General features: G+C 44.5%; 1 protein-coding gene across 2 annotated transcripts in view; it reads left to right on the top strand.

Moving 5' to 3' along the window:
• LOC306923356 (methyl-CpG-binding domain protein 3-like) overlaps window positions 1-21,938 on the top strand; it is a 25,216-nt gene extending 3,278 nt beyond the window's left edge. For both annotated transcript variants that reach the window (XM_079501410.1, XM_079501411.1), the window contains exons 2-7: window positions 1-99; window positions 4,999-5,136; window positions 6,375-6,465; window positions 8,591-8,768; window positions 18,705-19,004; window positions 19,607-21,938. The exon at window positions 1-99 is cut by the window's left edge and continues 97 nt beyond it. In XM_079501410.1, the coding sequence (XP_079357536.1) occupies window positions 1-99; window positions 4,999-5,136; window positions 6,375-6,465; window positions 8,591-8,768; window positions 18,705-18,999 (801 nt within the window). In that variant the 3' untranslated portion in view covers window positions 19,000-19,004; window positions 19,607-21,938. The remainder of the gene's footprint in view (window positions 100-4,998; window positions 5,137-6,374; window positions 6,466-8,590; window positions 8,769-18,704; window positions 19,005-19,606) is intronic.
• The last annotated feature ends 1,657 nt before the right edge of the window (window positions 21,939-23,595 follow it).

Genomic DNA, 23,595 nt, shown 5'->3' with positions numbered 1-23,595 from the left:
GCCATGGACCCCCGCGGGGCCGGGGGCCGCATGCTGCTGACCAAGGTGCAGCGCAACAGGCACAAACATCGCTATGACAACAACAACCACCACATCAAGGTGAGTGATTGGACGATGTGTGATATAATGTCAATCATGCTTTATTCATGCGCTACTACACCGCCGTGTCCCAAACACTGGAGTTGGGATCCAGTTGTGGCTCGGAGTCGGAACAATTTTTTATGGGTCACGACTTGAGGAAAAATGGACGATTGGGAGTGAGTCTCCGTTCTGACTGCGCAGGGGAGTTTATTCCACATCAGGGAGTGAGTCTCAGTTCTGACTGCGCTGGGGAGTTAATTCCACATCAGGGAGTGAGTCTCAGTTCTGACTGCGCTGGGGAGTTCATTCCACCTTCAGGGAGTGAGTCTGAGTTCTGACTGCACTGGGGAGTTCATTCCACATCAGGGAGTGAGTCTCAGTTCTGACTGCACTGGGGAGTTCATTCCACATCAGGGAGTGAGTCTGAGTTCTGACTGCACTGGGGAGTTCATTCCACATCAGGGAGTGAGTCTCAGTTCTGACTGCGCTGGGGAGTTCATTCCACATCAGGGAGTGAGTCTCAGTTCTGACTGCACTGGGGAGTTCATTCCACATCAGGGAGTGAGTCTCAGTTCTGACTGGCAGTTCATTCCACCTTCAGGGAGTGAGTCTCAGTTCTGACTGCACTGGGGAGTTCATTCTACATCAGGGAGTGAGTCTGAGTTCTGACTGCACTGGGGAGTTCATTCTACATCAGGGAGTGAGTCTGAGTTCTGACTGCACTGGGGAGTTAATTCTACATCAGGGAGTGAGTCTGAGTTCTGACTGCACTGGGGAGTTCATTCCACATCAGGGAGTGAGTCTCAGTTCTGACTGCACTGGGGAGTTCATTCCACATCAGGGAGTGAGTCTCAGTTCTGACTGCGCTGGGGAGTTAATTCCACATCACGGAGTGAGTCTCAGTTCTGACTGCACTGGGGAGTTCATTCCACATCAGGGAGTGAGTCTCAGTTCTGACTGCACTGGGGAGTTCATTCCACATCAGGGAGTGAGTCTCAGTTCTGACTGCGCTGGGGAGTTAATTCCACATCAGGGAGTGAGTCTCAGTTCTGACTGCACTGGGGAGTTCATTCCACATCAGGGAGTGAGTCTCAGTTCTGACTGCGCTGGGGAGTTAATTCCACCTTCAGGGAGTGAGTCTCAGTTCTGACTGCGCTGGGGAGTTCATTCCACATCAGGGAGTGATTCTGAGTTCTGACTGCACTGGGGAGTTCATTCCACACTCCAGAGAACAGAGATGCATAACTTACTCTGCATCAAGTGATGTGTTTGCACAAGCCTCCGTTCCCGCTCTGAGCTCCGTCAGGTGCTGTACCGAAGCTGCGAAGGATCTTCATAGCCACAGGCCCAAAATGGGACAGGACCTCTGATGTCATGCCATTTGTGTCTTTTCTCTATTAATTTGGTCATTAAGGTCCACAGAATGAGAGGTCTGCTCTGCCGGAAACAAAGCGAAAAAAAGTTATGGACATTTTTGTATACCACACCAATACTGTAGACCAGTGGTCTGCAACCTTTTTTAAATGAAGTGCCATGTTTCTATTTTCTAGATAAATAAATAAAAACTGAACTCTGTCATTGCCCCGAGTCTAATGATCATTAGTTTCACCAGTTTTTGTTTTCTAGATCGTCAGTGTGCCATATCAACATTCATTAATTTTAATGACACCACGTGGAAAATTCCAACATATTTTGATTGTCAAATATAAAGTTTTTCCTTCTTTTTAAATATTTTCTTTCACGTTGTTATAATGATCATTAGACTCAGGGCAATGACAGAGTTCAGTTTTAATGAATGTAGAATGCAGGATGTAATTTACACACAAATGTGAGGGACTTAATTTTTTTGACTGCATTTTTTAAAATTCTCTCTCACACACTTGCCAGTGATCAGTGGTCAGCACTGGTCACCCTCCTTTGTGCCAGTGTTGCCACTGTGCCTAAGGTTGCCTCCCCCTGCTGTAGACACTGTGCCTAAGGTTGCCTCCCCCTGCTGTAGACACTGTGCCTAAGGTTGCCTCCCCCTGCTGTAGACAAACAATATAAGGCAACATTTTCCAAATTCCATCATGCTTTAACCCATTTTGACCTGAGATCAGATTCTATAAATGTCTTCTACATCCTGACAGTTTTCTGAAAAAGCTATGTTTCTATGTCAGTCGTCTTTGATTTTTCAAAAATAGCAGACCTACAAGCTCGTAGCGCGCCACTCAGTGGCGCGCTATGAGCTTGTAGGTCTGCTATTTTTCAATAGCTAAAGCATAACATAATGCTAACACCAAAAGGGGTTCCCGCCCAAAATGGGTTAAGTAGCATGTGACAATTGTGACATGTCAAACTAGGGATTTTTCATGATTCTGAATCCATTCCAAGCATTAGTTACGATTTTACGAAAAACACTCCTTGGCCTAAAAGCGGCCACAGCCGTGACCCGTCATCACTAATGTGATGACGTCAGCACATTTGGACACATTTGGGCAAGTGGCTATGGCCGAATTTAGGCAGACATTCAATATATTTAACATAATTCCTGCTACTGTAACATTTATGAGCAGCAAAACTAGTTCCTGTGTCTTTGTTTGGTTTGTATATAGTTTATTTTCCCCACCCTTGCTGAGTCCTGGCGGTCAGTTCAGTTGGAACTGGATGAATACAATCAACGCTGACTGGCTGTCAGGGCGCGATGGGTGGACGCTGATTGGCTGTCAGGGCGCGATGGGTTGACGCTGATTGGCTGTCAGGGCGCAATGGGTGGACGCTGATTGGCTGTCAGGGCGCGATGGGTGGAGTCGGGGGGACGCGAAGGTTGCTTCAGTTGGATTTTTCCAGCTGGGGCGAAGAAGATACTATGGCAAGAAGATACCATGGCAACTTGACATCTATACATTATTGTGTTTGTGGGGAGAATGTTTAGGCCTGTCACAAAGATTTAAAGCAATATTATACTATATATCTGATTGACTTTTATACCACTGAAATGGTTCAATAGGATCGTTGCTGATCAACGATCGAGTCATTTGGAGTAAATATCGTCCGATTTAAATCTGATGGATTGTAGGATCTCTTTAAAGTTTAAAGGATATATTTAGACTAGAGAGAAAGACAACGGTTCAGGGATTCAGCACCTGACCAATCAGCACCTGACCACGCTCACAGAGGTCACTTGATGCACTAGTAAGTTGGTTGTCCATCTCTGTTCACTGTCTGGAGTGTTGGATCTGTAACTAACATAATTATATTAAACATGCAATCCATGCTATTGCATGAAGCCATGGTAACACCCTAGATGGTACAGAGGTACTCCAGGTACCTCCACTGAGTGTTAAACACCCTAGATGGTACAGAGGTACTCCAGGTACCTCCACTGAGTGTTAAACACCCTAGATGGTACAGAGGTACTCCAGGTACCTCCACTGAGTGTTAAACACCCTAGATGGTACAGAGGTACTGCAGGTACCTCCACTGAGTGTTAAACACCCTAGATGGTACAGAGGTACTCCAGGTACCTCCACTGAGTGTTAAACACCCTAGATGGTACAGAGGTACTCCAGGTACCTCCACTGAGTGTTAAACACCCTAGATGGTACAGAGGTACTGCAGGTACCTCCACTGAGTGTTAAACACCCTAGATGGTACAGAGGTACTCCAGGTACCTCCACTGAGTGTTAAACACCCTAGATGGTACAGAGGTACTCCAGGTACCTCCACTGAGTGTTAAACACCCTGGATGGTACAGAGGTACTCCAGGTACCTCCACTGAGTGTTAAACACCCTAGATGGTACAGAGGTACTCCAGGTACCTCCACTGAGTGTTAAACACCCTAGATGGTACAGAGGTACTGCAGGTACCTCCACTGAGTGTTAAACACCCTAGATGGTACAGAGGTACTGCAGGTACCTCCACTGAGTGTTAAACACCCTGGATGGTACAGAGGTACTCCAGGTACCTCCACTGAGTGTTAAACACCCTGGATGGTACAGAGGTACTCCAGGTACCTCCACTGAGTGTTAAACACCCTGGATGGTACAGAGGTACTCCAGGTACCTCCACTGAGTGTTAAACACCCTAGATGGTACAGAGGTACTCCAGGTACCTCCACTGAGTGTTAAACACCCTAGATGGTACAGAGGTACTGCAGGTACCTCCACTGAGTGTTAAACACCCTGGATGGTACAGAGGTACTGCAGGTACCTCCACTGAGTGTTAAACACCCTGGATGGTACAGAGGTACTCCAGGTACCTCCACTGAGTGTTAAACACCCTAGATGGTACAGAGGTACTCCAGGTACCTCCACTGAGTGTTAAACACCCTAGATGGTACAGAGGTACTGCAGGTACCTCCACTGAGTGTTAAACACCCTAGATGGTACAGAGGTACTGCAGGTACATCCACTGAGTGTTAAACACCCTAGATGGTACAGAGGTACATCCACTGAGTGTTAAACACCCTAGATGGTACAGAGGTACATCCACTGAGTGTTAAACACCCTAGATGGTACAGAGGTACATCCACTGAGTGTTAAACGCCCTAGATGGTACAGAGGTACTCCAGGTACCTCCACTGAGTGTTAAACACCCTAGATGGTACAGAGGTACATCCACTGAGTGTTAAACACCCTGGATGGTACAGAGGTACATCCACTGAGTGTTAAAGTGCTCCAGGACAGCCTCGCTTATACTTCGCCGCAGGACGGCCGGTGTTAATAATAGCCGACCTAGTAGGTCGGCTATTTTGGGGCGAACGACACCATCATACGATGAAGAAGAACACGAGAATGATGCGTCTTCTCAAGGGCCTTATTTATCCCTTTTAATAAAATGTCAACATATAATAGATGAAGACATGAAACTGTGTTTGATCAACTACTGACACAGTAAACAGTGTAACTGTGTTGTTTAATGTCTTTGTGTTGAAGGCCAAGCCTGACTTGAACACGACGCTGCCGGTGAGACAGACAGCGTCCATCTTTAAACAACCCGTTACCAAGGTAACCAACCACCCCAACAACAAGGTGAAGATTGACCCGCACAAGACCGTGGACCAACCCAGACAGGTGAGTCCAATTAAAGACACTAGACCTGTACGTGCCGGTCGCAGTCGGCCACCGGCCTACTTGGGAACGATGCAACTTGGGAACCTAATGATATACGTTGTCATAGCACCCGTTTTAACTGTCAGCCGGTGTCCCACACGGAGATCTGTGTATGTGCCTGTGCCCACTGACAGAGCCTGATTGGTTGGGCCTCAATTGGCCGAGGCAGAGGCTGTCACGTGCCATCGTACCAAAACACGGAAGACAGTTGACTGGCCTCAAGTAGCCTATACCCACTGCTATATTATTATATCACAACATAATGTTAGACCATGTCATTGACAATATATATATAATTAATCCTGGTGATGCACAGTTATAGATTCAGTCGGAATCAGTCCCTTCTGTTCTGTGTGTGTGTCACTGTCCTGACGTGTCTAGTGAAGTTCTGGCATAATTGGAAATATGGCTCTTCAATAATCAGTTCTGTGAACGGCATCAGCAGTAGAACATACGTCGGTGATGTAAATAGGTTTTCCATGTAATGAGTCCCAGGATGCAGGGATGGTCTTTTAGAAATGAGTCCCAGGATGCAGGGATGGTCTTTTAGAAATGAGTCCCAGGATGCAGGGATGGTCTTTTAGAAATGAGTCCCAGGATGCAGGGATGGTCTTTTGGAAATGAGTCCCAGGATGCAGGGATGGTCTTTTAGAAATGAGTCCCAGGATGCAGGGATGGTCTTTTAGAAATGAGTCCCAGGATGCAGGGATGGTCTTTTAGAAATGAGTCCCAGGATGCAGGGATGGTCTTTTAGAAATGAGTCCCAGGATGCAGGGATGGTCTTTTAGAAATGAGTCCCAGGATGCAAGGATGGTCTTTTGGATGGTCCCAGGGACATTTTACTTCAACGACGTTAGGAGTCATATTTTGCCATTTTACAGATTGCAGCATTTAACTCCCATTTCATTTTATATGGTTATAATGTGGTTATATTATTCATGTAGAAAACAGAAGAATAAATGATTATTATAACTAAAGCTAGCAAAATAAACTAGAATAAAAAACAGTACAGTAGTGCATCCCGTGGATGCAGAGGTCGTTGTTTTATTGCGTCCCTTAACTATAAACTGCGTTTTGGGATGCAAAATGATCCCTATTTTAATATCTGATGCATATGAAGACCTGTCTTCACTCCTGTGTGTTTTTCCTGTCTCCAGCATGGCCAATAATTCATAATTAGTTTTGTTGTTTTGTTGCAGCTGTTTTGGGAGAGGAAGCTGAGCGGTCTGAGTGCGTTCGACATCGCCGAGGAGCTGGTGAAGACCATGGAGCTGCCCAAAGGATTACAGGGTATTTATTCTTTATTAGAGTACTTTATACTCTAAAAGATTACAGGGTATTTATACTTCATTCGTACAGACTAGAGTACTTTATATTCATCTAGAGCAGCTGGTGAACTCCATGGAGTCTTCACCAACTTTGAATAAACTTTTAATAATCTTTGCTGATTATCCGGTGGTCTAGACTCTAGACTCTAGATGGAAACATTGGTGCTTTCTAGAGCAAGGATGGCTTCATTTTAGCTTGTTAGCATTGCCGCTATTTATTTAGCATTAAAGATGGACGGCCAGACAGGATGTCAGTCCAGTGTGTGCTACAGTGAAATCGGCTTGGCAGTCTGCGGTTGGCTCTGCGTCCAGCAGGAGGCAGTATACAGGTTAAAAAATGTCTTTCTGAAAAACCCTGTGTTTCTATGTCAGTCGTTCTCAAACATGTTCATGTCAAGGACCGCCAAAAATAATATATGTAATTGGGCCACCGACCCCCATCTGAAAATATGTTGTTCCAGAGACCCCCCCCCCCCCCCCCCCAGAAGCAAAGATTTGAGTTAAAAACGTTCCCTCTGAAAGAATATATATTCAAAGATTTGCACCACATTTTAACGTTTTTTTAAAAATAGCAGATCTACAAGCTCATAGCGCGGCACTCGGTGCCGCACTATGACCTTGTAGATCTGCTGTTTTTCAATAGATAAAAAGGGGTTCCCGTCCTGAATGGTTTAACCCATTTTGGGCGGGAACCCCTTTTGGTGTTTTAACCATTGTTATAAATGGTAAATGGTGCATTTATATAGCGCCTTTATCCAAGGCGCTTTACATAGATTGTGCATTACATTCACCCATTCACACACACATTCATACACCGATTGCGGCGGAAGCCATGCAAGGTACCAACCAGCACATCGGGAGCAATTTGGGGTTCAGTGTCTTGCCCAAGGACATTAAGACATGTAGCCAGGAGGAGCCGGGATTCGAACCGCCGACACATGGATCATTGGACGACCTGCTCTACCTCTTGAGCCACAATTTAGCTATTGAAAAATAGCAGATCTTCAAGCTCATAGCGCGCCACCCAGTGGCGCGCTACGAGCTTGTAGGTCTGCAATTTTTGAAAAATCGTGAAAATGTGGCGCAAATCTTTGAATATATATTCTTTCACAGCGAACGTTTTAACTCAAACCTTTGCTTCTGGAACAACATATTTTCAGATGAGGGTCGGCGGCCAATTACATATCATTTTTGGGGTCCTTGACATGAAATATTCAGCACCACTGATACAGAAACATGAGGTATTTCAGAAAGGATTTAGATTTTTTTTTTTAAATGTCAACGTCAGGCTTAAATGGGTTAATGTGTCCCATTAGTGTTCCCTGACTGTGCTCCTCCTCCTCCTCCTCCTCATGGTTGTCCTCCTCCTCCTCCTCATGGTTGTCCTCCTCCTCCTCATGGTTGTCCTCCTCCTCCTCATGGTTGTCCTCCTCCTCCTCCTCCTCCTCATGGTTGTCCTCCTCCTCCTCCTCATGGCTGTGTTCCTCCTCCTCATGGCTGTGTTCCTCCTCCTCCTCCTCCTCCTCCTCATGGCTCTGTTCCTCCTCCTCCTCATGGCTCTGTTCCTCCTCCTCCTCCTCATGGCTGTGTTCCTCCTCCTCCTCATGGTTGTCCTCCTCCTCCTCCTCCTCCTCATGGTTGTCCTCCTCCTCCTCCTCCTCATGGCTCTGTTCCTCCTCCTCCTTCTCCTCCTCATGGCTGTGTTCCTCCTCCTCCTCATGGTTGTCCTCCTCCTCCTCCTCCTCCTCATGGTTGTCCTCCTCCTCCTCCTCATGGTTGTCCTCCTCCTCCTCCTCCTCCTCCTCATGGTTGTCCTCCTCCTCCTCATGGTTGTCCTCCTCCTCCTCCTCTTCATGGTTGTCCTCCTCCTCCTCCTCCTCCTCCTCCTCATGGTTGTCCTCCTCCTCCTCCTCATGGTTGTCCTCCTCCTCCTCCTCATGGTTGTCCTCCTCCTCCTCATGGTTGTCCTCCTCCTCCTCCTCCTCCTCATGGTTGTCCTCCTCCTCCTCCTCCTCATGGCTGTGTTCCTCCTCCTCCTCCTCCTCCTCCTCCTCATGGTTGTCCTCCTCCTCATGGCTGTCGTCCAGGTGTGGGCCCGGTGTGCACGGACAAGACCCTGCTGTCGGCCATCGCCAGCGCGCTCCACACCAGCCCCACGCCGGTCACGGGCCAGCTGACCGCCGCCGTGGAGAAGAACCCTGGCGTCTGGCTGAACACGGCCCAGCCGCTCTGCAAGGCCTTCATGGTCACAGACGACGACATCAGGTACTTAGACCAGCCGCTCTGCAAGGCCTTCATGGTCACCGACGACGACATCAGGTACTTAGACCAGCCGCTCTGCAAGGCCTTCATGGTCACCGACGACGACATCAGGTACTTAGACCAGCCGCTCTGCAAGGCCTTCATGGTCACAGACGACGACATCAGGTACTTAGACCAGCCGCTCTGCAAGGCCTTCATGGTCACCGACGACGACATCAGGTACTTAGACCAGCCGCTCTGCAAGGCCTTCATGGTCACAGACGACGACATCAGGTACTTAGACCAGCGGCCATTTAAAACACATCAGGTACTTAGAACCACTGGTCAATCATTTAAAACACATCAGGTACTTAGAACCACTGGTCAATCATTTAAAACACATCAGGTACTTAGACCAGCCGTCATTTAAAACACATCAGGTACTTAGACCAGCCGTCATTTAAAACACATCAGGTACTTAGACCAGCCTTCATTTAAAACACATCAGGTACTTAGACCAGCCGTCATTTAAAACACATCAGGTACTTAGACCAGCCGTCATTTAAAACACATCAGGTACTTAGACCAGCCGTCATTTAAAACACATCAGGTACTTAGAACCACTGGTCAATCATTTAAAACACATCAGGTACTTAGACCAGCCGTCATTTAGAACACATCAGGTACTTAGACCAGCGCTTTTCAATCAACCCTTTTCATTTCAAGATTTAGCCTCAATTTAGCCTCAGTATTTTGTTATCGGAATGTGGACATTGTCCACAATTTACACGTTGTGTTGATGTCGGTACCATTAGGAGAGATAACATGCAAACGTTGATCAAAATAATAATTGTGTAGACTTCTTGTAAAATAATAACTTTATTGCAGTAATGCAATACAGTGAGGACATGAATAACAACAAAAAATAAATGATCAATTGAAAGCAAGAGTGTAGAAGTGGGTCTTGAGCTGTGCTTTAAAATGTCTACAGAGGCTGCCTGTCGAAGGTACAGTGGGAGTTTGTTCCACGCCGTCGGCCCCTAGAAGCAGAAAGCTGCTTCACCGTATTTTTGAGTTGCCATTTTTTTAGGCAAAGCGAGCAGGCCAGCAGTGGAAGACCTTAGGGGGCAGTTTGGGACATATTTAGGCAGGCAGTCATGTAGGTAGGAAGGTTTGGGACATATGTAGGCAGGCAGTCATGTAGGTAGGAAGGTTTGGGACATATTTAGGCAGGCAGTCATGTAGGTAGGAAGGTTTGGGACATATTTAGGCAGGCAGTCATGTAGGTAGGAAGGTTTGGGACATATTTAGACAGGCAGTCATGTAGGTAGGAAGGTTTGGGACATATTTAGGCAGGCAGTCATGTAGGTAGGAAGGTTTGGGACATATTTAGAGAGGCAGTCATGCGGGTAGGAAGGTTTGGGACATATTTAGGCAGGCAGTCATGTAGGTAGGAAGGTTTGGGACATATTTAGACAGGCAGTCATGTAGGTAGGAAGGTTTGGGACATACAGTATTTAGACAGGCAGTTATGTACTGTAGGTAGGAAGGTTTGGGACATACAGTATTTAGACAGGCAGTCATGTACTGTAGGTAGGAAGGTTTGGGACATATTTAGAGAGGCAGTCATGTAGGTAGGAAGGTTTGGGACATATTTAGAGAGGCAGTCATGTAGGTAGGAAGGTTTGGGACATATTTAGACAGGCAGTCATGTAGGTAGGAAGGTTTGGGACATATGTAGGCAGGCAGTCATGTAGGTAGGAAGGTTTGGGACATATTTAGAGAGGCAGTCATGCGGGTAGGAAGGTTTGGGACATATTTAGGCAGGCAGTCATGTAGGTAGGAAGGTTTGGGACATATTTAGACAGGCAGTCATGTAGGTAGGAAGGTTTGGGACATACAGTATTTAGACAGGCAGTTATGTAGGTAGGAAGGTTTGGGACATATTTAGACAGGCAGTCATGTAGGTAGGAAGGTTTGGGACATATTTAGACAGGCAGTCATGTAGGTAGGAAGGTTTGGGACATATTTAGACAGGCAGTCATGTAGGTAGGAAGGTTTGGGACATATTTAGGCAGGCAGTCATGTAGGTAGGAAGGTTTGGGACATATTTAGACAGGCAGTTATGTAGGTAGGAAGGTTTGGGACATATTTAGGCAGGCAGTCATGTAGGTAGGAAGGTTTGGGACATATTTAGACAGGCAGTCATGTACTGTAGGTAGGAAGGTTTGGGACATATTTAGACAGGCAGTTGTGTAGGTAGGAAGGTTTGGGACATATTTAGAGAGGCAGTCATGTAGGTAGGAAGGTTTGGGACATATTTAGAGAGGCAGTCATGTAGGTAGGAAGGTTTGGGACATATTTAGGCAGGCAGTCATGTAGGTAGGAAGGTTTGGGACATATTTAGACAGGCAGTCATGTAGGTAGGAAGGTTTGGGACATACAGTATTTAGACAGGCAGTTATGTAGGTAGGAAGGTTTGGGACATATTTAGACAGGCAGTCATGTAGGTAGGAAGGTTTGGGACATATTTAGACAGGCAGTCATGTAGGTAGGAAGGTTTGGGACATATTTAGACAGGCAGTCATGTAGGTAGGAAGGTTTGGGACATATTTAGACAGGCAGTCATGTAGGTAGGAAGGAAGGTTGAGAGCTTTATTGATTGAGAGCTTTATAAACAAGTAAAATAATTTAAAAAATGTTAACATCCTGTTGATTTTACTATTTGAAGATCTGGGTCTATGGATCCAGTCTGGGTCTATGGATCCAGTCTGGGTCTATGGATCCAGTCTGGGTCTTTTCTTCCTAACAACAATGTCAGATAACATGATTTGCATAAAGAATACAAGTTGAGACCAATCTTTTCATAGAGACTGTTTTACGTTATCCCCTTCAGGACGGGAACCCCTTTTGGTGTTAAGTATTATGTTATACTGTAGCTATTGAAACATAGCAGATCTACAAGCTCACGAGCTTGTAGATCTGCTATGTTTTTGAAAAATCGAGAAAATGTGCTGCAAATCTTTGAAATATATAATATTTCAGAGCGAACGTTTTTAAGTCAATTCTTTGCTTCTGGAGGGTCCATGGAACAACATATTTTCAAGATTGGGGTCAGCGGCCAATTACATATATATTTTGCGGGTCCTTGACATAAAAACGATTTATATAGAAACATAGGTTTTTTTCAGAAAACTGTCAGGATTTAGAAGACATTCTGTAGATTCGACCTCGGGTCTAAATGGGTTTTTAGGCCCCCGTCCACCGTTGAGTTGTGACACCTGGATGTTTGCCTCTGGGGTCACTGTGGGGTCACTGTGGGGTCACTCTGACCTGGAGCTTGTTGTCAGCGGACCAAAGGGTGTTCCATTTGCTGTCACTCTATTAATGAGTGTCCATCTGGTGACCTGTGTTCTGTTCTGTTCTCACTGATTTCTGGCTCGTAGAAATAAAATTATAACATTCGGAAGCGCCGTGAAAACTCTGACACAATGTTTTTTTTGCATTGCTGTCTCTGCAGTGATATTCAGCTAGTTATATTAAAAAAAAATATCTTGAAGGTTCAAGAACTAAACAAGAACTGAACAAGAACTGTGGAAACAGATTCTGGCGAGGAAATGCCATTAGGATATTTAGTTCTCATGATGACCTCATAATGACCTTGTGATGACCTCGCTGAACTTAGTTTCCACTGAGAAATATTCGGCATAAGTTCAGGGTGTTTGTTCAGTGACAGGATCTCCAGCTCTTTAAGTACACAGAGAATACGTTTTCTGGGCGGGATGGAGATTCTATCCAATCAGGAGAGAGAAGTCGTTCAGGATACAGCAGGGTAGACGGGTTCTGTCCAATCAGCAGAGAGAAGTCGTTCAGGATACAGCAGGTGATGAAAACGGACACGTTGAGCACAGCTGGAAAACTATCAGATTTAAACTGATAAACCATCTCTGTCGACACAGAGCTGTAACGATGGGGAGACCTCCGTTACTGAACACTCTTAACAGGATTGGTGCCGGACATTTACTGTCGTTTTTTAGGCTAGACTGCCTAAGTATAAAGTTACCTTTGAACAGCCACTGTACCAACCGCTGAGTTGGTTAAAGTTACCTTTGAACAGCCACTGCACCGACCGCTGAGTTGGTTAAAGTTACCTTTGAACAGTCACTGCACCGACCGCTGAGTTGGTTAAAGTTACCTCAGTGGCTGTTCAAAGGTAACTTTAACCAACTCAGTAGCTGTTCAAAGCTACTGAGTTGGTTAAAGTTACCTTTGAACAGCCACTGAGTTGGTTAAAGTTACCTTTGAACAGCCACTGAGTTGGTTAAAGTTACCTTTGAACAGCTACTGAGTTGGTTAAAGTTACCTTTGAACAGCCTCTGAGTTGGTTAAAGTAATCGCTTGTTGTAGTGTTAAAGTATTCCAAGGTGCCGACCACAACAACGGACCGGACTGGGCAGTGCGCTGCTAGGCAGCTCTCCCATTGGGCAGCGCTGCTAGGCAGCTCTCCCATTGTAAACAATGGGGACTCAATTTCCCAGAACCCTTTGCACGCCGGAGCGACAGACTTTTTTGCGATTACGTCATCAGAACGTGTCTCATATCCCATTCTGTCCGGCCCGTATGACTTAAAGGAGAATTCCATGCTAGAAGGCTTTCTTACCAAAGAGGTCCAGGTGTTTTTTTGTGCAAAAACTCCTTATTGGCTATTAGCCCTACCATAAGCCCTCAATGAATTGCATTGCATTGCATGGTAATTGAATGGGGCTATGGGGTGTTGTGCTAATTCGCTTATTTCCATTGAAATAAGTAGTAAAGTGTGCCGCTTGGGATATTATTTACATTATGAAGAGAGGATATATACAAAAATATAATGATTTTGAGCGATGGAAATAAGCGAATTAACACCCTATAGCCCCATTCAAGTCCCATTCAATTCAATGCAATTCATTGAGGGCTTATGGTAGGGGAAATAGCCAATAAGGAGCTTTTGCACAAAATAACACATGGACCTCTTTGGTGGGGACGTAACGACTACAAATAAAGGTAAGAAAGCCTTCTAGCAAGGAATTCTCCTTTAAAACTGATTAAAAATGTGGATTAAACAATGAAAACATAACTCTAGCAACTCGCGAATCGCAGGGAAAGTGTTCTAAAATTAATTAACTCGAGTAACTTGTTAATGGAAGTCAAAGTGTTCTATTTTTGGTGAATGTTCCCTTCCAGAACAGGGATCTGAGCTAGGTTCAGTGAATGTTCCCTTCCAGAACAGGGATCTGAGGTTCAGTGACTGTTCCCTTCCAGAACAGGGATCTGAGGTTCAGTGAATGTTCCCTTCCAGAACAGGGATCTGAGGTTCAGTGAATGTTCCCTTCCAGAACAGGGATCTGAGGTTCAGTGACTGTTCCCTTCCAGAACAGGGATCTGAGGTTCAGTGAATGTTCCCTTCCAGAACAGGGATCTGAGGTTCAGTGAATGTTCCCTTCCAACAGGGATCTGAGGTTCAGTGAATGTTCCCTTCCAGAACAGGGATCTGAGGTTCAGTGAATGTTCCCTTCCAGAACAGGGATCTGAGGTTCAGTGAATGTTCCCTTCCAGAACAGGGATCTGAGGTTCAGTGAATGTTCCCTTCCAGAACAGGGATCTGAGGTTCAGTGAATGTTCCCTTCCAGAACAGGGATCTGAGGTTCAGTGAATGTTCCCTTCCAGAACAGGGATCTGAGGTTCAGTGAATGTTCCCTTCCAGAACAGGGATCTGAGGTTCAGTGAATGTTCCCTTCCAGAACAGGGATCTGAGGTTCAGTGAATGTTCCCTTCCAGAACAGGGATCTGAGGTTCAGTGAATGTTCCCTTCCAGAACAGGGATCTGAGGTTCAGTGAATGTTCCCTTCCAGAACAGGGATCTGAGGTTCAGTGAATGTTCCCTTCCAGAACAGGGATCTGAGGTTCAGTGAATGTTCCCTTCCAGAACAGGGATCTGAGGTTCAGTGAATGTTCCCTTCCAGAACAGGGATCTGAGGTTCAGTGAATGTTCCCTTCCAGAACAGGGATCTGAGGTTCAGTGGTGCTTCAATGTAAAAGTGTGAAGTTATATTCAATCTGTCGTGATAACTTCTATTCCCTTTAAGTTTTTCTCTCAGTGACACATACTGTATCTTAATAGGGGGAAAGATTTACTGATGTACATACATACCGTAATAGGACATAATATATGGATTTTCTTTGTTTGCGTTAATTACTGGCCTATTACTGTAATGTTCAACCACTTCAGAAACTCTATACATCCACGTATGATAACAGCATCCTAAGGTTAGCAAGGAATATCATTTCTAATACTAAGCATGTGTTGTATGGAGAATATAAGGAATAACACCTCTAATACTAAGCATGTGTTGTATGGAGAGTATAAGGAACTAGAAAAAGTGCCCTTCTGGGCACAGGTCTCCACCAGGAGGATAGGAGTGTGTGTGTGATGTTTGGCAAAATGTTTAGGAGCAATATAAACGTGTGTGTGTGTGTGTGTGTGTGTGTGTGTGTGTGTGTGTGTGTGTGTGTGTGTGTGTGTGTGTGTGTGTGTGTGTGTGTGTGTGTGTGTGTGTGTGTGTGTGTGTGTGTGTGTGTGTGTGTGTGTGTGTGTGTGTGTGTGTGTGTGTGTGTGTGTGTGTGACGCGACTTGGCCTGTTGTAGCGCCACCATGAGGCTGATTTGAAAACTGTCAATTGGCATTTCTTCCAAAGCCTAGTGGGAATATGCATGCACAGTTTCACCACAATCGGACGCTGCGTTGAGTAGTTGTGGCGATTTGTACAAAATGGGTACAAAGCGGGCTACTCCTGAAAAGTTTAGAAGTCAATCGTAGCCAATGAGGGTGGATTATGAGAAATCAAACAAACCCGTCTTGATTACATGACTATGAAGAGCATGTGTACCGATTTGCGTGAAATTCGGATAAAATCTGAAGGAGTAATATTAGAAAATGTTTTTTACATATGTGGGCCTCCTGGTGGCGCTATAAAGAGCAGATGTGAAAAATTCCAGGCAAAGGTTTTTCCTTTGCCTCTAGGGAGTTGGCATACAAAGTTATCCACAGATCCGTGCAGTTAGAGGTAAAAACACTTTTCGGCCAGTTATAGCGCCACCATGAGGCTGAGTTGAAAATGTTCATTTGGCATTTCTTCCTCGGCCTAGTGGGAATGTGCGTGCACAATTTCACGGAAATCACACGATGTGTTCATGATTTGCAGCATTTTGTTTGAAACTGAGCACTCCTGCGAACTTTGGAAGCCAATCTTAGCCAATCAGGATGGAGTCTGAAAAATCTGAAAGAATTTCGTTGAATGGCTCTAGAGAGACTGTGTACCAATTTGCGTGATGTTTGGACAAAATCTGTAGGTGTACTGTCCAAAAACTTGTTTTGCACAAAGCGGCCTCCTGGTGGCGCTATAACAGGCTGTTCTGGAAATTTTGGGGCAGAGGTTCATCGTTGGCATCCAGGGAGTGTGAGTGCAACATTTGACATCGACCGGGTTAACGGTGCCGGAGATTAGCTGTTCACAGACGGAAGGACGGACGGACACACACACACACACACACACACACACGGACGGACGGACGGACGGACGGAGTGCAAAACATACTCTCACCCCATGCCTTCGGCCTGGTGGAGACAATAACACCTCTAATACTAAGCATGTGTTGTATGGAGAATATAAGGAATAACACCTCTAATACTAAGCATGTGTTGTATGGAGAATATAAGGAATAACACCTCTAATACTAAGCATGTGTTGTATGGAGAGTATACGGAATATCACCTCTAATACTAAGCATGTGTTGTATGGAGAATATAGGTTGCTACCTTCAGGAAGGAGATATGGTGTACCAGCATACAATAAGGTCAGACTAAAGAGGTCCTTTGTCCACCAGTCAACCTTGAGGCTTAATCAGGAGTTGTAGTAGCCACGGGGTAATCTAGGCGGTGGACATTGCTCTTGTCTTCATGTCTTTATGTATGTAAATTGTCTTGTTCTTTGTGTATGTGTGTTCTGCATACTTGGCTGCTGGGTCGCAAGACACATTTCAGTGTGAACTGACAATAAAGTACTGTATCATAATCATATCATTCAATGAAGTAACAATGTCATCCATGGAGTTCTTTGGATGAAAATGTGTGTGACCTGCATGGGTGACCTGAGACCAAACTGTTTGAGGACCTCTTAACACATTGTGTGCCCACACAACACTTTCAAAATAGTAACCCAGTGTGCCCACTTTTTACATTCATTCTTCTTTTTTTTTTTGCTAAGATGTCCACAGACGTCTTGGGCACTACATAGCGGGCTGGTATTCCTAAAGTAACCTAAGTAAATTATGCTTAAACTGTTAAACCTAACCTTATTCCTAACCTTAACCCCAGTAAAACTGTCTAAACCTAACCTTATTCCTAAACTTAACCCCAGTAAAACTATGTCTAAACCTAACCTTATTCCTAAACTTAACCCCAGTAAAACTATGTCTAAACCTAACCTTATTCCTAACCTTAACCTCAGTAAAACTATGTCTAAACTTAACCTTATTCCTAACCTTAACCTCAGTAAAACTATGTCTAAACTTAACCTTATTCCTAACCTTAACCTCAGTAAAACTATGTCTAAACTTAACCTTATTCCTAACCTTAACCTCAGTAAAACTATGTCTAAACTTAACCTTATTCCTAACCTTAACCCCAGTAAAACTATGTCTTAACTTACCCCAGTAAAACTATGTCTAAACTTACCCCAGTAAAACTGTCTAAACTGAACCCCAGTAAAACTATGTCTAAACTTACCCCAGTAAAACTGTCTAAACTGAACCCCAGTAAAACTATGTCTAAACTTACCCCAGTAAAACTGTCTAAACTGAACCCCAGTAAAACTGTCTAAACTTACCCCAGTAAAACTGTCTAAACTGAACCCCAGTAAAACTATGTCTAAACTTACCCCAGTAAAACTATGTCTAAACTTACCCCAGTAAAACTATGCCTAAACTTAACCTTATTCCTAACCTTAACCCCAGTAAAACTATGCCTAAACTTAACCTTATTCCTAACCTTAACCCCAGTAAAACTATGCCTAAACTTAACCTTATTCCTAACCTTAACCCCAGTAAAACTATGCCTAAACTTAACCTTATTCCTAACCTTAACCCCAGTAAAACTGTCTAAACTTACCCCAGTAAAACTATGTCTAAACTTAACCTTATTCCTAACCTTAACCCCAGTAAAACTATGCCTAAACTTAACCTTATTCCTAACCTTAACCCCAGTAAAACTATGTCTAAACTTACCCCAGTAAAACTATGTCTAAACTGAACCCCAGTAAAACTATGTCTAAACTGAACCCCAGTAAAACTATGTCTAAACTGAACCCCAGTAAAACTATGTCTAAACTTACCCCAGTAAAACTATGTCTAAACTGAACCCCAGTAAAACTGTCTAAACTGAACCCCAGTAAAACTATGTCTAAACTGAACCCCAGTAAAACTATGTCTAAACTGAACCCCAGTAAAACTATGTCTAAACTGAACCCCAGTAAAACTATGTCTAAACTTACCCCAGTAAAACTATGTCTAAACTGAACCCCAGTAAAACTATGTCTAAACTTATCCCAGTAAAACTATGTCTAAACTGAACCCCAGTAAAACTATGTCTAAACTGAACCCCAGTAAAACTATGTCTAAACTGAACCCCAGTAAAACTATGCCTAACCCCAAACATAATTATTTCTAACCTTATTCTCAGTGAAACAACATAAAGAATACAAGAACCGCGGCACCGAGCGGTCGGCGTGAGGTCGGCGCACCAACGCGGAAGCTTGCCCTCTCTTGAGAGCATTCAGCCTCAGAGCCTGAAGAGTACGTCCGTTTACCTTTTCTATGAGTCTTAACTCTCTTTTCCTGTGTGTGTGCTTGTGTGTCTCTCTCCAGGAAACAGGAGGACCTTGTCCACAACGTGAGGAGGAGACTAGAGGAGGCTCTGATGGCAGACATGTTGGCTCACATGGAGAAGAGCAACGCTGCAGACATGTTGGCTCACATGGAGGACGGCAGCTCTGCGGACATGTTGGATCACATGGAGAAAAGCAGCTCTGCGGACATGTTGGATCACATGGAGAAAAGCAGCTCTGCGGACATGTTGGACACAGAGGACGCGGCCGACACAGAGGACCTCCGAAGCACGCCCGAGGACAAGATGGAGCGTGGCGACAACGGCGACTTATAGCCAAAGTAAAGAATAAACGTTTTTATACAGCACCTTTTCACGACATATAAATGCAGCGCAAACTAGTTCTGTGCAAGGTAGACAATAGAACAACGTAAAATAGCATAAAAACAAGCAAAAGCAGAGTAACATTAAGACAATAGTAAAGAACATAAAAACGTCAGCAAATCAGGCAGAACAGTGTGAGTACATGAATAAGAACAGAGAGGTTTTTAAAAGCAAGAGTGAAGAGGTGGGTTTTTGAGCCTGTCTAAGTAAGCCGCAGACGTGCATTCCAGGCTGTCGACACGCAGAAGCAGAAAGCTGCTTCACCGTATTTTCTAGATGCTATTTTTGTAGGCACTTGGAGCAGGCCAGCAGTGGAGGGGCGTGTTGATCTGAGCGGCGCTTTGGGACATATCTAGGCAGGGCATCAAACCCCGACCTCCCAGTTTCAGGGCAGACACTCTTAACCACGAGGCCACTGAGCTTGTGTGACTGAATCCCCTAAAGTGAGTCTCTCAATTATGCGATGTCTGTCTTGGCGCCTTTCCGTTAGTGGTGTCATGTCAGCGTTTCTTTATTTATTTAACGTTGTTGCACTTCTGTTCCAACGTTCTCCCAACAGCACCACCAGGGTGGCATCACAGAGCTGGCTGCCAGCCCCGCCATGCCAAGGACTCCAACCATGATGGCTCTCATCAGATCACCACAGATCCATGGCTCTACCACCACAGATCACCACAGATCCATGGCTCTACCACCACAGATCACCACAGATCCATGGCTCTACCACCACAGATCACCACAGATCCATGGCTCTACCACCACAGATCACCACAGATCCATGGCTCTACCACCACCAGAACCACAGATCCATGGCTCTACCACCACCAGAACCACAGATCCATGGCTCTACCACCACCAGAACCACAGATCCATGGCTCTACCACCACCAGAACCACAGATCCATGGCTCTACCACCACCAGAACCACAGATCCATGGCTCTACCACCACCAGAACCACAGATCCATGGCTCTACCACCACCAGAACCACAGATCCATGGCTCTACCACCACCAGAACCACAGATCCATGGCTCTACCACCAACAGATCACCAGATCAACCCTAGGTTGTTCCACAACAACAACTAAGCAGAGTCTCTACTTCTTCTTCTAACCCATCCGATTTGGAGACATCTGACCCTTTGACCCTCAGCCTTTTGGCCTCTAGGTTGAGGGTGGTAACGCCATAGTTGATACAAAAAATTTAAAAAAAAAAAAATAGAGACCTCATTGGCCGTTGCAGTTCATTGGAGCGACCTCATTGGCTGCAGCAGTTCGTCGGAGCGACGTGTCTCCATTGAAGGCAGGAAGTCCAGTGGAGGTGTTGCTGAAGGCGTCGCTGCCCAAGTGACGTCACTCATGCAACTCCACCCACGTCTCTCGCTGCCACACTACTGGCCAATCACAGCGCAACTTTTTCCGAGACTTTTGTGACGCTTCGCAAGGAATCTCGGGGAAAATTGTGGGTTCAATTTCGACAGCGATGTTGTCAGCGGTATCGCTGTCCAATGACCAGCCTGCCTGATGTGTGGCGCGGGGCGTGTCAGCGGTATTGCTGACCAATGACCAGCCTGCCTGATGTGTGGCGGGGGGGCGTGTCAGCGGTATTGCTGACCAATGTGCTACTTTGACCAATGTAGATGCTCCACAAAAAAAATTAAAATTTTAACTTGGAAGATAGTTCCTTAACAGACAAAAATAAAAAAAATAAAAATAATCAATGCCTGAGAAAATGGACGTTCACACCGAACACTACCTATAATTAAAATAAAAATCACACCCGTGTGAGGTGAGGGGCGCTCTCATCGTCATACATCATCTCATTCTGGACAATCACAATTTGCGTCCTCACTTTTGTCCTCAATGTTTGTGTTTACACAGACCCTCAAAGCTGGACATAGGAGGGACCGCCCCTCTACAACTAGTTCCTTTTCCACCAAAATGAACTGGTTCTAGAACTAGTTCCTTTTCTACCAACAGAACTTTGGTTCTTGGAACCTGTGGTGCTCTCACGGAGCCGCAGCTCTGGTCCATAGCCTTCTACTGCTTCTACGATGCTGCCCTGCAGTATAAGGCTATGGGACTTTCAGTTTTAAATCTCAAATCGAAATCAGACCAGCCTCTCCTCTTTAGCGAATTTTAAAAGAACGTTTTTGCTACTCACCAAAAAAAAGGCGTATTGTGTCATTAGAAAGCCTACTTTCCTTAGTGGACGCACTCTGAGCGCCCACTAAGTACCATAGCCTATACTGCAGGGCAGAATCGTAGAAGCAGTAGAAGGCTATGGACCAGAGCTAACGGAGCCGGTGGTCATATATTGGTTCCAGTTCTGAACCAAGTCTTTTTCGGTGGAAACACTGAACCGGTTCGGGTGAGAAACAAGAACCAACCTGGTTCAACCACAGTGGAAACATTTTTTTGTTTTATTGATAACGAGCACCTTATCGATCAGGCTTATCGAGCCGCGTTCTTATCGAGCATTTGCTATTATTTTGTGGAAAGACGGGAGACGACAATACATTCTGAACAGAACCAGTATCTTGTACTATAGAGCGTCGCAGTCCCACCTCCTACCCTGGACCAGGAAATGAATCCCAATGCATCCTTTCTAATTATTTTAGAAAGAAGAAGTTTGTTGTCATGATTTGTCACGACTTGAGTTGGCTTTGTCCGCGGCGTAAACGTCTTTAAATAAATACTTTCTGAAATGTCTATGAGGAAAATGAACGGAGAATCATTTCCTGGTCCCTGGTAGGAGGCGGGACTGCGACGCTCTATAGGGGCCTTCAAATACAGTACTTTATAACAGATGCTCTATAGAGGCCTTCAAATACAGTACTTTATAACAGATGCTCTATAGAGGCCTTCAAATACAGTACTTTATAACAGATGCTCTATAGAGGCCTTCAAATACAGTACTTTAGAACAGATGCTCTATAGAGGCCTTCAAATACAGTACTTTATAACAGATGCTCTATAGGGGCCTTCAAATACAGTACTTTATAACAGATGCTCTATAGAGGCCTTCAAATACAGTACTTTAAAAACAGATGCTCTATAGAGGCCTTCAAATACAGTACTTTATAACAGATGCTCTATAGGGGCCTTCAAATACAGTACTTTATAACAGATGCTCTATAGAGGCCTTCAAATACAGTACTTTATAACAGATGCTCTATAGAGGCCTTCAAATACAGTACTTTATAACAGATGCTCTATAGAGGCCTTCAAATACAGTACTTTAGAACAGATGCTCTATAGAGGCCTTCAAATACAGTACTTTATAACAGATGCTCTATAGGGGCCTTCAAATACAGTACTTTATAACAGATGCTCTATAGAGGCCTTCAAATACAGTACTTTAAAAACAGATGCTCTATAGAGGCCTTCAAATACAGTACTTTATAACAGATGCTCTATAGGGGCCTTCAAATACAGTACTTTATAACAGATGCTCTATAGAGGCCTTCAAATACAGTACTTTATTACAGACGCTCTATAGAGGCCTTCAAATACAGTACTTTATAACAGACACTCTATAGAGGCCTTCAAATACAGTACTTTATAACAGACGCTCTATAGAGGCCTTCAAATACAGTACTTTATAACAGACGCTCTATAGAGGCCTTCAAATACAGTACTTTATAACAGACGCTCTATAGAGGCCTTCAAATACAGTACTTTATAACAGATGCTCTATAGAGGCCTTCAAATACAGTACTTTATAACAGACGCTCTATAGAGGCCTTCAAATACAGTACTTTATTACAGATGCTCTATAGAGGCCTTCAAATACAGTACTTTATAACAGACGCTCTATAGAGGCCTTCAAATACAGTACTTTATAACAGATGCTCTATAGGGGCCTTCAAATACAGTACTTTATAACAGACGCTCTATAGAGGCCTTCAAATACAGTACTTTATAACAGACGCTCTATAGAGGCCTTCAAACACAGTACTTTATAACAGATGCTCTATAGAGGCCTTCAAATACAGTACTTTATAACAGACGCTCTATAGAGGCCTTCTAATACAGTACTTTATAACAGATGCTCTATAGGGGCCTTCAAATACAGTACTTTATAACAGACGCTCTATAGAGGCCTTCAAATACAGTACTTTATAACAGACGCTCTATAGAGGCCTTCAAATACAGTACTTTATAACAGACGCTCTATAGAGGCCTTCAAATACAGTACTTTATAACAGACGCTCTATAGAGGCCTTCTAATACAGTACTTTATAACAGATGCTCTATAGGGGCCTTCAAATACAGTACTTTATAACAGACGCTCTATAGAGGCCTTCAAATACAGTACTTTATAACAGACGCTCTATAGAGGCCTTCAAATACAGTACTTTATAACAGACGCTCTATAGAGGCCTTCAAATACAGTACTTTATAACAGACGCTCTATAGAGGCCTTCAAATACAGTACTTTATAACAGACGCTCTATAGAGGCCTTCAAATACAGTACTTTATAACAGACGCTCTATAGAGGCCTTCAAATACAGTACTTTATTACAGATGCTCTATAGAGGCCTTCA

This window comes from Electrona antarctica (assembly GCF_951216825.1).
Source record: "Electrona antarctica genome assembly, chromosome: 1".
NCBI classification, from domain to species: domain Eukaryota; kingdom Metazoa; phylum Chordata; class Actinopteri; order Myctophiformes; family Myctophidae; genus Electrona; species Electrona antarctica.
The sequence above is the reverse complement of the archived record's forward strand: the minus strand, read 5'-3'. Positions and strand labels throughout refer to the sequence as shown.